We start from the raw sequence: 16,097 nt of genomic DNA, 5'->3' as shown, positions 1-16,097 counted from the left end.
CAGAACCAGTCATTATACCAGACATTATACCAGACCAGTCATTATACCAGAACCAGTCATTATACCAGACATTATACCAGACCAGTCATTATACCAGAACCAGTCATTATACCAGAACCAGATACCAGACCAGTCATTATACCAGAACCAGTCATTATACCAGACCAGTCATTATACCAGACATTATACCAGACATTATACCAGACCAGTCATTATACCAGACCAGACATTATACCAGACCAGACATTATACCAGACCAGACATTAGACTAGACATTATACCAGAACCAGACATTATACCAGACCAGTCACTATACCAGACCAGTCATTATACCAGACCAGTCATTATACCAGACCAGTCATTATACCAGACATTATACCAGACCAGACATTATACCAGACCAGTCATTATACCAGAACCAGTCATTATACCAGACCAGTCATTATACCAGACCAGTCATTATACCAGACCAGTCATTATACCAGACCAGTCATTATACCAGACCAGACATTATACCAGACATTATACCAGACATTATACCAGAACCAGTCATTATACCAGAACCAGTCATTATACCAGACATTATACCAGACCAGTCATTATACCAGACCAGTCATTATACCAGACATTATACCAGACCAGTCATTACACCAGACCAGTCATTATACCAGACATTATACCAGAACCAGTCATTATACCAGAACCAGACCAGTCATTATACCAGACCAGTCATTATACCAGACATTATACCAGAACCAGACATTATACCAGACCAGTCATTATACCAGAACCAGTCATTATACCAGAACCAGACATTATACCAGACATTATACCAGACCAGTCATTATACCAGACCAGTCATTATACCAGACCAGTCATTAGACCAGACCAGACATTAGACCAGACATTATACCAGAACCAGACATTATACCAGTCATTATACCAGTCATTATACCAGACCAGACATTATACCAGACCAGTCATTATACCAGACCAGTCATTATACCAGACCAGACATTATACCAGACCAGTCATTATACCAGACCAGACATTATACCAGACATTATACCAGAACCAGTCATTATACCAGACCAGTCATTATACCAGACATTATACCAGACCAGTCATTATACCAGAACCAGTCATTATACCAGAACCAGTCATTATACCAGACATTATACCAGACCAGTCATTATACCAGACCAGTCATTATACCGAACCAGTCATTATACCAGAACCAGTCATTATACCAGAACCAGTCATTATACCAGAACCAGTCATTATACCAGACCAGTCATTATACCAGAACCAGTCATTATACCAGACCAGTCATTATACCAGAACCAGTCATTATACCAGAACCAGTCATTATACCAGAACCAGTCATTATACCAGAACCAGTCATTATACCAGAACCAGTCATTATACCAGAACCAGTCATTATACCAGTCATTATACAAGACCAGTCATTATACCAGACCAGTCATTATACCAGACCAGTCATTATACCAGACCAGTCATTATACAAGACCAGTCATTATACCAGACCAGACATTATACCAGACCAGACATTATACCAGACCAGACATTATACCAGACCAGACATTATACCAGACCAGTCATTATACCAGACCAGTCATTATACCAGACCAGTCATTACACCAGACCAGTCATTATACCAGACATTATACCAGAACCAGTCATTATACCAGTCATTATACCAGAACCAGTCATTATACCAGAACCAGTCATTATACCAGAACCAGTCATTATACCAGACCAGTCATTATACCAGAACCAGACCAGTCATTATACCAGACCAGTCATTATACCAGACATTATACCAGAACGAGTCATTATACCAGAACCAGTCATTATACCAGAACCAGTCATTATACCAGAACCAGTCATTATACCAGTCATTATACCAGTCATTATACCAGACCAGTCATTATACCAGAACCAGACCAGTCATTATAACAGACCAGTCATTATACCAGACATTATACCAGAACGAGTCATTATACCAGAACCAGTCATTATACCGGAACCAGTCATTATACCAGAACCAGTCATTATACCAGTCATTATACCAGTCATTATACCAGTCATTATACCAGAACCAGTCATTATACCAGAACCAGTCATTATACCAGAACCAGTCATTATACCAGAACCAGTCATTATACCAGAACCAGTCATTATACCAGACCAGTCATTATACCAGACCAGTCATTATACCAGAACCAGTCATTATACCAGACCAGACATTATACTAGACCAGTCATTATACCAGACCAGTCATTATACCAGAACCAGTCATTTACATTTACATTTAAGTCATTTAGCAGACGCTCTTATCCAGAGCGACTTACAAATTGGTGCATTCACCTTATAATATCCAGTGGAACAACCACTTTACAATAGTGCATCTAAATCTTTTAAGGGGGGGGTTAGAAGGATTACTTTATCCTATCCCAGGTATTCCTTGAAGAGGTGGGGTTTCAGGTGTCTCCGGAAGGTGGTGATTGTACCAGACCAGTCATTATACCAGACCAGTCATTATACCAGACCAGTCATTATACCAGACCAGACATTATACCAGAACCAGTCATTATACCAGACCAGACATTATACCAGACCAGACATTATACCAGACCAGACCAGACATTATACCAGACCAGAACCAGTCATTATACCAGACCAGTCATTATACAAGACCAGTCATTATACAAGACCAGTCATTATACAAGACCAGTCATTATACCAGACCAGACATTATACCAGACCAGTCATTATACCAGACCAGTCATTATACAAGACCAGTCATTATACCAGACCAGTCATTATACCAGACCAGTCATTATACCAGACCAGTCATTATACCAGACCAGACATTATACCAGACCAGACATTATACCAGACCAGACATTATACCAGACCAGACATTATACCAGACCAGACATTATACCAGACCAGACATTATACCAGAACCAGTCATTATACCAGTCATTATACCAGTCATTATACCAGAACCAGTCATTATACCAGAACCAGACATTATACCAGAACCAGACATTATACCAGAACCAGACATTATACCAGAACCAGACATTATACCAGAACCAGACATTATACCAGTCATTATACCAGACCAGTCATTATACCAGACCAGTCATTATACCAGACATTATACCAGACATTATACCAGACATTATACCAGACATTATACCAGACCAGACATTATACCAGACATTATACCAGACCAGTCATTATACCAGACCAGTCATTATACCAGACCAGACATTATACCAGACATTATACCAGACCAGTCATTATACCAGACATTATACCAGACCAGACATTATACCAGACATTATACCAGACCAGTCATTATACCAGACCAGTCATTATACCAGACCAGTCATTATACCAGACCAGTCATTATACCAGAACCAGACATTATACCAGACCAGTCATTATACCAGACCAGTCATTATACCAGACCAGACATTATACCAGACCAGTCATTATACCAGAACCAGTCATTATACCAGACCAGACATTATACCAGAACCAGACATTATACCAGACCAGACATTATACCAGACCAGACATTATACCAGACCAGACATTATACCAGACCAGACATTATACCAGACCAGTCATTATACCAGACATTATACCAGACATTATACCAGTCATTATACCAGACCAGACATTATACCAGAACCAGTCATTATACCAGAACCAGTCATTATACCAGACCAGACATTATACCAGACCAGACATTATACCAGACATTATACCAGTCCAGACATTATACCAGTCCAGACATTATACCAGACCAGACATTATACCAGAACCAGACATTATACCAGACCAGACATTATACCAGACCAGTCATTATACCAGACCAGTCATTATACCAGACCAGTCATTATACCAGACCAGTCATTATACCAGACCAGACCAGACCAGTCATTATACCAGACCAGACATTATACCAGACCAGACCAGACATTATACCAGACCAGTCATTATACCAGAACCAGACATTATACCAGACCAGACATTATACCAGACCAGACATTATACCAGACCAGACATTATACCAGACCAGACATTATACCAGAACCAGACATTATACCAGAACCAGACATTATACCAGACCAGTCATTATACCAGACATTATACCAGACATTATACCAGACATTATACCAGACCAGACATTATACCAGAACCAGTCATTATACCAGAACCAGTCATTATACCAGAACCAGTCATTATACCAGACCAGTCATTATACCAGAACCAGTCATTATACCAGAACCAGTCATTATACCAGTCATTATACCAGAACCAGTCATTATACCAGAACCAGTCATTATACCAGAACCAGTCATTATACCAGAACCAGTCATTATACCAGTCATTATACCAGAACCAGTCATTATACCAGACCAGACATTATACCAGACCAGTCATTATACCAGACCAGTCATTATACCAGAACCAGTCATTTACATTTACATTTAAGTCATTTAGCAGACGCTCTTATCCAGAGCGACTTACAAATTGGTGCATTCACCTTATAATATCCAGTGGAACAACCACTTTACAATAGTGCATCTAAATCTTTTAAGGGGGGGTTAGAAGGATTACTTTATCCTATCCCAGGTATTCCTTGAAGAGGTGGGGTTTCAGGTGTCTCCGGAAGGTGGTGATTGTACCAGACCAGTCATTATACCAGACCAGTCATTATACCAGACCAGTCATTATACCAGACCAGACATTATACCAGACCAGTCATTATACCAGAACCAGTCATTATACCAGACCAGACATTATACCAGACCAGACATTATACCAGACCAGACCAGTCATTATACCAGACCAGTCATTATACCAGACCAGTCATTATACCAGACCAGACATTATACCAGACCAGACATTATACCAGAACCAGTCATTATACCAGAACCAGTCATTATACCAGAACCAGTCATTATACCAGTCATTATACCAGAACCAGTCATTATACCAGTCATTATACCAGAACCAGTCATTATACCAGAACCAGTCATTATACCAGACCAGTCATTATACCAGACCAGACATTATACCAGAACCAGACATTATACCAGAACCAGACATTATACCAGAACCAGACATTATACCAGACCAGTCATTATACCAGACCAGTCATTATACCAGACCAGTCATTATACCAGACCAGTCATTATACCAGACCAGTCATTATACCAGACATTATACCAGACATTATACCAGACATTATACCAGACCAGACATTATACCAGACATTATACCAGACCAGTCATTATACCAGTCATTATACCAGACCAGTCATTATACCAGTCATTATACCAGACCAGTCATTATACCAGACCAGACATTATACCAGACATTATACCAGACCAGTCATTATACCAGTCATTATACCAGAACCAGACATTATACCAGACCAGTCATTATACCAGACCAGTCATTATACCAGACCAGACATTATACCAGACCAGACATTATACCAGACCAGTCATTATACCAGACCAGTCATTATACCAGACCAGTCATTATACCAGACCAGTCATTATACCAGACCAGTCATTATACCAGACCAGTCATTATACCAGAACCAGTCATTATACCAGACCAGACATTATACCAGACCAGTCATTATACCAGAAAATACATTATACCAGACATTATACCAGAACCAGTCATTATACCAGTCATTATACCAGACCAGTCATTATACCAGACATTATACCAGAACCAGTCATTATACCAGACCAGTCATTATACCAGTCATTATACCAGACCAGTCATTATACCAGTCATTATACCAGACCAGTCATTATACCAGACCAGACATTATACCAGACATTATACCAGACCAGTCATTATACCAGTCATTATACCAGAACCAGACATTATACCAGACCAGTCATTATACCAGACCAGTCATTATACCAGACCAGTCATTATACCAGACCAGACATTATACCAGACCAGTCATTATACCAGACCAGACCAGACATTATACCAGTCATTATACCAGACCAGTCATTATACCAGACATTATACCAGACCAGTCATTATACCAGACCAGTCATTATACCAGACCAGACATTATACCAGACCAGTCATTATACCAGACCAGACATTATACCAGACCAGACATTATACCAGACCAGACATTATACCAGACATTATACCAGAACCAGTCATTATACCAGACCAGTCATTATACCAGACATTATACCAGACCAGACATTATACCAGTCATTATACCAGACCAGACATTATACCAGACCAGTCATTATACCAGACCAGACATTATACCAGACATTATACCAGAACCAGTCATTATACCAGTCATTATACCAGACCAGTCATTATACCAGACATTATACCAGAACCAGTCATTATACCAGAACCAGTCATTATACCAGTCATTATACCAGACCAGACATTATACCAGTCATTATACCAGACCAGACATTATACCAGACCAGACATTATACCAGACCAGACATTATACCAGACCAGACATTATACCAGACCAGACATTATACCAGACCAGACATTATACCAGACCAGACATTATACCAGACCAGACATTATACCAGACCAGTCATTATACCAGACCAGTCATTATACCAGACCAGTCATTATACCAGACATTATACCAGACCAGACATTATACCAGACCAGACATTATACCAGACCAGACATTATACCAGACCAGACATTATACCAGACCAGACATTATACCAGACCAGTCATTATACCAGACATTATACCAGTCATTATACCAGACATTATACCAGAACCAGTCATTATACCAGAACCAGTCATTATACCAGAACCAGTCATTATACCAGACCAGACATTATACCAGACATTATACCAGACCAGACATTATACCAGTCATTATACCAGACCAGTCATTATACCAGACCAGTCATTATACCAGACCAGTCATTATACCAGACCAGACATTATACCAGACATTATACCAGACCAGACATTATACCAGTCATTATACCAGACCAGACATTATACCAGACCAGTCATTATACCAGAACCAGTCATTATACCAGACCAGTCATTATACCAGAACCAGACATTATACCAGACATTATACCAGACCAGACATTATACCAGACCAGTCATTATACCAGACCAGTCATTATACCAGACCAGTCATTATACCAGACCAGTCATTATACCAGACCAGTCATTATACCAGACCAGTCATTATACCAGACCAGTCATTATACCAGACCAGTCATTATACCAGACCAGTCATTATACCAGACCAGTCATTATACCAGACCAGACATTATACCAGAACCAGTCATTATACCAGAACCAGACATTATACCAGAACCAGACATTATACCAGTCATTATACCAGACCAGTCATTATACCAGACCAGTCATTACACCGGAGTTGTGTTCATTAGTGCCCACTTAGCAAAACATTTTGCAATCGGAACACGTTTCGCAATGAAAAATAGAGTTCCGTATTGAACAAGTCCAGGTAGTCCCTCCTCGTATCATCCACTTGGGTTCTAGTGAATATAACCAAGTACACACCAACCCATATGTCCCATCTACACTGGTAAACTCCTAATCTCCTACTAGATCTCACCTCTCTCTGAGGGTTCGTGTCTTGGCCTGAATGACTCCCAGGTCCCAGAGAGCCAGGTTCCTGCGGTGGTTCACCTGTTTATGTCCGAACACATCGATGGCCACTGCCCCCTCCGCCACAAACTCCACAAACTCCTCAGACACGCACACCTCCAGCTCCTGGGAACAAACACGTACAGACACACAAACATTGCATGGCTACTGTTCTACACATCATGATTTACTCTGGGTAGGTTTGCAAAATCCTGGAAACTTGGCGATGGCTGCCGTTTTATGGGCTCCTAACCAACTGTTTTATTTCGTTCTTTTGTTTTTGTTGTTGCATTGTTTGTAACTTAATTTTGTACATAATATTGCTGCTACAGTCTCAGTCTTATGACCGAAAAGAGCTTCTGGATATCAGAACAGCGATTACTCATCTCGAACTGGATGAAGATTATTTATTTAACGAGTCCGACGCCAAGGATATACTGCTTTCTCGAGACCAGGCCAAAATCCCTGTCATTCGCGTGAAGAAAAGACGGAGGTACACAGGGCGGAGGTCGTGGGTGCCTTGGGAGAATTCATAGGCGAGTGAGTAAACCACCACTACCATCCGTACTAATGTCCAACGTGCAATCATTGGAAAACATAATGGATGATATATGATTGAGAACCATCCTACCAACGGGACATTAAAAACTGTAATATCTTATGTTTCACAGAGTCGTAGCTGAACGACGACATGGATAATATAGAGCTGGCTGGATTTTCGCTGAGTCAGCAAGACAGAGCAGCTACAGTTGAAGTCGGAAGTTTACATACACCTTAGCCAAATATATTTAAACACAGTTTTTCACAATTCCTGACATTTAATCCTAATAAACAATCCCTGTTTTAGGTCAGTTAGGATCACCACTATATTTTAAGAAAGTGAAATGTCAGAATAATAGTAGAGAGAATGATTTATTTCAGCTTTTATTTCATTCATCACATTCCCAGTGGGTCAGAAGTTTACATACACTCAATTAGTATTTGGTAGCATTGCCTTTAAATTGTTTAACTTCCGGTGAAATTGCAGTGCGCGGAATTCAAACTACAGTATTATAAATATTTTTCTTTCATAAAATCACAAGTGTAATACATAAAAATAAAGCTTAACTTCTTGTTAATCCAGCCGCGGTCTCAGATTTCAAAAAGGCTTTACGGCGAAAGCAAACCATGCGAGTATCTGAGGACAGCGTCCTGCATACAAACACATGAAAAACATATTTCAACCAGGCAGGTGCGACACGAAAGTCCGAAATAGCGATATAAAATGAGCGGCCTTTCAGGTTATGTCGATATAGGACTCATTTTACTGTGGATAGAAACTTTTGTACCCGTTTCCTCCAGCATCTTCACAAGGTCCTTTGCTGTTGTTCTGGGATTGATTTGCACTTTTCGCACAAAAGTCCGTTCATCTCTAGGAGACAGAACGCGTCTCCTTCCTGAGCGGTATGACGGCTGAGTGGTCCCATGGTGTTTATACTTGCGTACTGTTGTTTGTACAGATTAACGTGGTACCTTCAGGCATTTGGAAATTGCTCCCAAGGATGAACCAGACTTGTGGAGGTCTACAATTATTTGGGTTGATTTCTTTTGATTTTCCCATGATGTCAAGCAAAGGGGCACTGAGTTTGAAGGTAGGCTTTGAAATACATCCACAGGTACACCTCCAATTGACTCAAATTATGTCAATTAGCCTATCAGAAGCTTCTTAAGCCATGACATCATTTTCAGGAATTTTCCAAGCTGTTTAAAGGCACAGTCAACTTAGTGTATGTAAACTTCTGACCCACTGGAATTGTGATACAGTGAATTAGAAGTGAAATAATCTGTCTGTAAACAATTGTTGGAAAAATAACTTTTCATGCACAAAGTAGATGTCGGTTAGGACAAGCCAAAACTATAGTTTGTTAACCTGTTGGGGCTAGGGGGCAGTATTTTCACGGCTGGATAAAAAAACGTACCCGATTTAATCTGGTTACTAATCCTACCCAGTAACTAGAATATGCATATACTTATTATATATGGATAGAAAACACCCTAAAGTTTCTAAAACTGTTTGAATGGTGTCTGTGAGTATAACAGAACTCATTTGGCAGGCAAAACCCTGAGACATTTTCTGACAGGAAGTGGATACCTGATGTGTTGAATTACCTTTAAGCCTATGCCATTGAAACACACAGGGGTTGATTAATGTTTTGGCACTTCCTATTGCTTCCACTAGATGTCACCAGCCTTTACAAAGTGTTTTGAGTCTTTTACTGTGAGATCTGACCGAACAAGAGCCATGGAACGGTGATGGCCGATTAGACTCTGGCGCGCGAGTTCATGTTGGGTACCCTCGTTCCAATACGTTATAAAAGAGAATGCATTCGTCCACCTTGAATATTATTCATGTTCTGGTTAAAAAAGGCACTAATGATTTATGCTATACAACGTTTGACATGTTTGAACGAACGTAAATATATTTTTTCCCCTCGTTCATGAAGTGAAGTCCGGCGGGCTTAGATCATGTGCTAACAAGACGGAGATTTTTGGACATAAATGATGAGCTTTTTTGAACAAAACTACATTCGTTATGGACCTGTGATACCTGGAAGTGACATCTGATGAAGAGAATCAAAGGTAATGGATTATTTACATAGTATTTTCGATTTTAGATCTCCCCAACATGGCGGCTAGTCTGTATCGCAACGCGTATTTTTCTGGGCGCAGTGCTCAGATTATTGCAAAGTGTGATTTCCCAGTAAGGTTATTTTTAAATCTGGCAAGTTGATTGCGTTCAAGAGATGTAAATCTATAATTCTTTAAATGACAATATAATATTTTACCAATGTTTTCTAATTTTAATTATTTAATTTGTGGTGCTGACTTGACTGCCGGTTATTGGAGGGAAACGATTTCCTCAACATCAATGCCATAGTAAAACGCTGTTTTTGGATATAAATATGAACTTGATAGAACTAAAAATGCATGCATTGTCTAACATAATGTCCTAGGAGTGTCATCTGATGGAGATTGTAAAAGGTTAGTGCATCATTTTAGCTGGTTTTATGGTTTTGGTGACCCTGTCTTTGAATTGACAAAACATTACACACAGCTATTGTCAATGTACTCTCCTAACATAATCTAACTTTATGCTTTCGCCGTAAAACCTTTTTGAAATCGGACAACGTGGTTAGATTAAGGAGATGTTTATCTTTCAAAGGGTGTAAGATAGTTGTATGTTTGAAAAATTTGAATTTTGACATTTATTTGGTTTCAAATTTGCCGCTCTTGAAATGCACCTGCTGTTGATGGAGTGCACCACGGGGGGGACGCTAGCGTCCCACCTAGCCCATAGAGGTTAACAAGAAATTTGTAAAGTGGTTAAAAAATGAGTTAATTACTCCAACCTATGTGTATGTAAACTTCCGACTACAACTGTACATCTGGTAAGATGAGGGGCAGGTGGTGTGTCTATTTGTCAATAACTGCTGGTGCTCCATGTCTAATATTAAAGAGGTCTCGAGGTATTGCTCGCCTGAGGTAGAGTACCTCATGATAAGCTGTAGATCACACCATCTACCAAGAGAGTTCTCATCTATATTATTCGGAGCTGTCTATTTACCACCACAAACTGATGCTGGCACTAAGACCGCACTCAACCAGCTGTATATGTCACGTCCTGGCCAGTATAAGGGTTAATTGTCATTGTAGTTTGGTCAGGACGTGGCAGAGGGTATTCGTTTTATGTGGTTCGGGGTGGTGTGTTTGTTGAAGGGGCATTTGATTTAAGTATTCCGGGGTTTTTGGGCACTGTTTGATTTTCATGTATTCTATGTTTAGTCTAGTGTGTCTATTTCTATGTTTGGTTAATTGGGGTTGGGACTCTCAGTTGAGAGACTGTTTTGTTGATCGTTCGTTCTTTTTGTTATTTTTGTACGTTCATTCTGAGTTAATAAACGTCAAGATGAGCATACACATACCTGCTGCGTTTTGGTCCTCCATTACCAACGACAACCGTGACAGTATAAGGCCATAAAGCCAACAAGAAAATGCTCATCCAGAAGCGACACTCCTAGTGGCCGCTGACTTTAATGCAGGCAAACTTAAATCCGTTTTACCTCATTTTTACCAGCATGTCATATTGCAACCAGAGTAAAAAAAACTTGACTACCTTTACTCCACACACAGAGACGCGTACAAAGCTCTCCCTCGCCCTCCATTTGGAAAATCTGACCATAATTCTATCCCCCTGATTCCTGCTTACAAGCAAAAACTAAAGCTGGAAGTACCAGTGACTCGATCAATACAGAAGTGGTCAGCTGACGCGGATGCTACACTACAGGACCGTTTTGCTAGCACGGACTGGAATATGTTCCGGGATTCATCTAATGGCGCTGAGGAGTATACCACCTCAGTCACTGGCTTCATCAATAACTGCATCGACGACGATGTCCCCACAGCGACCGTACGTACATATCCAAACCAGAAGCCATGGATGACAGGCAACATCCGCACTGAGCTAAAGGCTAGAGCTGCTGCTTTCAAGGAGCGAGACACTAATCCGACTGCTTATAAGAAATCCCACTACACCCTCAGATGAACCATCAAACAGGCAAAGGTTCTGACGCTCATCGGATGTGGCAGGGCTTGCACACTATTACAGACAACAAAGGGAAACAGCCGCGAGCTGCCCAGTGTTGCGAGCCTACAAGACGAGCTAAATGTCTTTTATGTTCGCTTCGAGGCAAGCAACACTGAAGCATGCATGAGAGCACCAGCTGTTCCGGACAACTGTGTGATCACCCTTGTCACGGATCCCTCCGGAAATTTCATCACGCACACCTGTCCCCTATTCCCACTGATTAGTATTTGTATATCTGTGCCCTTTGGTTTACATGGTCTTGTCGATTATTGTTACAATGTCTGTTGGTGCGTGTGAGTACCTGTGCTGTGTGTTTTGGGCTTTTGTTCCCTTGTGGATTGTACAGATGATTACGGGTCTCGACCCGTGTGTTAATCATTGTGCGCGTGTGTTATTTATTCGAGGTACTCCCCGCTCTTCTGTTTGGGTTTCAACCCTGTGTTTCTGTATAGTGTTTGTTTGGTCTTCGTCCCTTGCCTTTACGCGGCACGCCGTAATTTGAGTACAATAAAAAATCCTATTACGCATTCCTGCATCTGTATCCCGAATCAATTATACCAACGTGACAACCCTCTCGGTAGCCGATGTGAGTAAGACCTTTAAACAGGTCAACATTCACAAAGCCGCGGGGCCAGATGGATTACCAGGACGTGTACTCAAAGCATGCGCGGAACAACTGGCAAGTGTCTTCACTGACATTTTCAACCTCTCCCTGACTGAGTCTGTAATACCTACATGTTTCAAGCAGACCACCATAGTCCTTGTTCCCAGGTAACCTGTCTGAATGATTACCTACACACACCCGGTACCCCCTGTATATAGCCTCGTTATTGTATTACTTTAGTTTTTACTTTAGTTTATTTAGTAAATATTTCTCTTAACTATTTCTTGAACTGCATTGTTGGTTAAGCTTACTAGCTTTCTCCCGGCATTACATTCCTATTTCCAATTCCTGGAGTCGGAGGAAGTCGCAAGAAGTCGGAGGAAGGCAGAGGAAGCGGGGCTTGCTGCACCTCCGATGAAGAAGCAACCTCCGAGCCTCAGAGCAAGGCCCAGGTCTGAGTGAGTGGTGAGCCCCTCCACAAAAACATTATTGTGACGTCAGTGCCTCCACGTTCGGAGTGCTACGTCAGGCATTGCCGGAGCCCTGCGTCCACAAGGGGACAGGCTTCATCCAGCAAAACTTAGTTCGGAAGCTTGTTCATGTTTAAATCCCCCTCTGTAGCCCACTCTGTTACCCTAGGCTCAGTGAAGAGCGGTGTTAAGTTGAAGGAATGAATCCGAGCCTCAGGCTTATCAACTGTGGAAGCGAGACGGGTATTTCATTGGCCTTGTCAGGCGTGATTATAGATCCTTCAACCGAAGTTGTACTGTTCAGGGAACAGTAGTTATAGTCACGTGGTGAGAGACTCCTCTTTAGCTAATAAAAACACAGAAAATGACATATAGAAAGGCCTTCAAACCTCGGCATATGTGGCTAATGACTACCCCATTCAGGGCCGGACTACCACATCCGGGACCCCGGTGTACCTACCTCCAGGAGGGTGGCTAACTTCCTGCAATTCTATACAATTTTACCATGAGGCCGAGAGAACATTTTGCAGTTTTAAAGCAAATTTTCTGCAATTCTACACATTTTGCCATGGCTTATGACATGTTTATATAATATCTGGGGGGGGGTCCCCAGGGCCCCCCAGGGCACATGCCCTGCGTGCCCGTTCAGTAATCCAGCCCTGACTCCATTGTCCCACCTTGCTACTGTCAAAAAGTACGGTGCAGAGGGGATCTCTGCTGGTGGCGGAGGGGGGAGTGGGCTCCACCTCCGGGGCGATGAACACAGGTTCATCCTGCCCCCAGAAATGGTACTGGCAGAACACAAATTTACACAGGTGGCGAGGAAGACCTGTAGCCTGCAGGATCCTCACCTGGAGACAGAGAGGGAGAGGGGATGAGAAGGGAGGAGAGAGACAGAGGGAGAGAGAGACAGAGGGAGAGAGAGACAGAGGGAGAGAGAGACAGAGGGAGAGAGAGACAGAGGGAGAGAGAGAGAGGGGGAGAGAGACAGAGGAGAAGGGAGGAGACAGGGAGAGAGGAGGAGAAGGGAAGAGAGAGAGGGAGAGGAGAAAGGGAAATACTTATTTACCTCATTAAAATGCAAATCAATTTATATCATTTTTCACATGTGTTTTTCTGGATTTTTATGTTGTTATTCTCTCTCTCACTGTTCAAATAAACCTACCATTAAAATTATAGACTGATCATTTCTTTGTCAGTGGGCAAACGTACAAAATCAGCAGGGGACCAAATACTTTTTCCCCCCTCACTGAATATGTTTCAGGACCTGACATTTCAGTGTGTCTGATGTCCATCTATGTGTTTCAGGAGCTGACATTTCAGTGTGTCTGATGTCCATCTATGTGTTTCAGGACCTGACATTTCAGTGTGTCTGATGTCCATCTATGTGTTTCAGGAGCTGACATTTCAGTGTGTCTGATGTCCATCTATGTGTTTCAGGACCTGACATTTCAGTGTGTCTGATGTCCATCTATGTGTTTCAGGACCTGACATTTCAGTGTGTCTGATGTCCATCTATGTGTTTCAGGACCTGACATTTCAGTGTGTCTGATGTCCATCTATGTGTTTCAGGGACCTGACATTTCAGTGTGTCTGATGTCCATCTATGTGTTTCAGGACCTGACATTTCAGTGTGTCTGATGTCCATCTATGTGTTTCAGGGACCTGACATTTCAGTGTGTCTGATGTCCATCTATGTGTTTCAGGACCTGACATTTCAGTGTGTCTGATGTCCATCTATGTGTTTCAGGAGCTGATGTCATCTCTTACCACACACTCCATTTTGCGTTCCTGTGTCTCGCCATCTGGACTGGTCTCTACTTTCTCCAGCCCCTCGTTCCCTCGCCACACCTCCACATGTAGACGCCCTGCAACCTAACAGGGAGACAGACATCTCAGTCAAACCCACACACACGGCCGTACCTCTCCCTTCTGGTTGATGATAGGTACAGCGTACTGCAGCTCGACTTCGTAGAACACGAACACACACACACACTGCCGTACCTCTCCCTTCTGGTTGATGATAGGTACAGCGTACTGCAGCTTGACGTCGTAGAACACGAACACACACACACACTGCCGTACCTCTCCCTTCTGGTTGATGATAGGTACAGCGTACTGCAGCTTGACGTCGTAGAACACACACACACACACACACACACACACACACTGCCGTACCTCTCCCTTCTGGTTGATGATAGGTACAGCGTACTGCAGCTTGACGTCGTAGAACACGAACACACACACACACTGCCGTACCTCTCCCTTCTGGTTGATGATAGGTACAGCGTACTGCAGCTTGACGTCGTAGAACACACACACACACACACACACACACACACACACACACACACACACACACACACACACACACACACACACACACACACACACACACACACTGCCGTACCTCTCCCTTCTGGTTGATGATAGGTACAGCGTACTGCAGCTTGACGTCGTAGAACACGAACACACACACACACACACACACACTGCCGTACCTCTCCCTTCTGGTTGATGATAGGTACAGCGTACTGCAGCTTGACGTCGTAGAAGAGACAGGCCAGAAACACGTTGGCCACTCCTATCAGACTGTGGTTCTCCTGCTCGTCGAAGAACGGGTCAGCACGCTTGAAGTAGGAACGCATCACCTAGACCAGGGGAGAGAGGGAGACAGGGGGTGAGG

The 16,097-nt window shown here is 42.1% G+C and overlaps 1 protein-coding gene and 1 long non-coding RNA gene across 6 annotated transcripts in view; one reads left to right on the top strand and one right to left on the bottom strand.

Moving 5' to 3' along the window:
* LOC106608308 (kinesin-like protein KIF13B) overlaps nucleotides 1–16,097 on the bottom strand; it is a 106,110-nt gene that overhangs the window by 45,779 nt on the left and 44,234 nt on the right. For all 5 annotated transcript variants that reach the window (XM_082977068.1, XM_082977066.1, XM_082977069.1 and 2 more), the window contains 4 exons: nucleotides 15,913–16,062; nucleotides 15,182–15,286; nucleotides 14,089–14,262; nucleotides 7,682–7,839 (listed from right to left, as the gene is read on the bottom strand). In XM_082977068.1, the coding sequence (XP_082833194.1) occupies nucleotides 7,682–7,839; nucleotides 14,089–14,262; nucleotides 15,182–15,286; nucleotides 15,913–16,062 (587 nt within the window). The remainder of the gene's footprint in view (nucleotides 1–7,681; nucleotides 7,840–14,088; nucleotides 14,263–15,181; nucleotides 15,287–15,912; nucleotides 16,063–16,097) is intronic.
* LOC123743511 (uncharacterized) overlaps nucleotides 1–16,097 on the top strand; it is a 74,693-nt gene that overhangs the window by 28,447 nt on the left and 30,149 nt on the right. The gene's annotated exons all lie outside the window — the stretch shown is intronic.

Source organism: Salmo salar, chromosome 06, assembly GCF_965601325.2.
Source record: "Salmo salar chromosome 06, fSalSal1, whole genome shotgun sequence".
In the NCBI taxonomy this organism is placed as follows: domain Eukaryota; kingdom Metazoa; phylum Chordata; class Actinopteri; order Salmoniformes; family Salmonidae; genus Salmo; species Salmo salar.
Note: the sequence above shows the minus strand (reverse complement) of the source record. Positions and strands in the feature narration are given on the sequence as shown.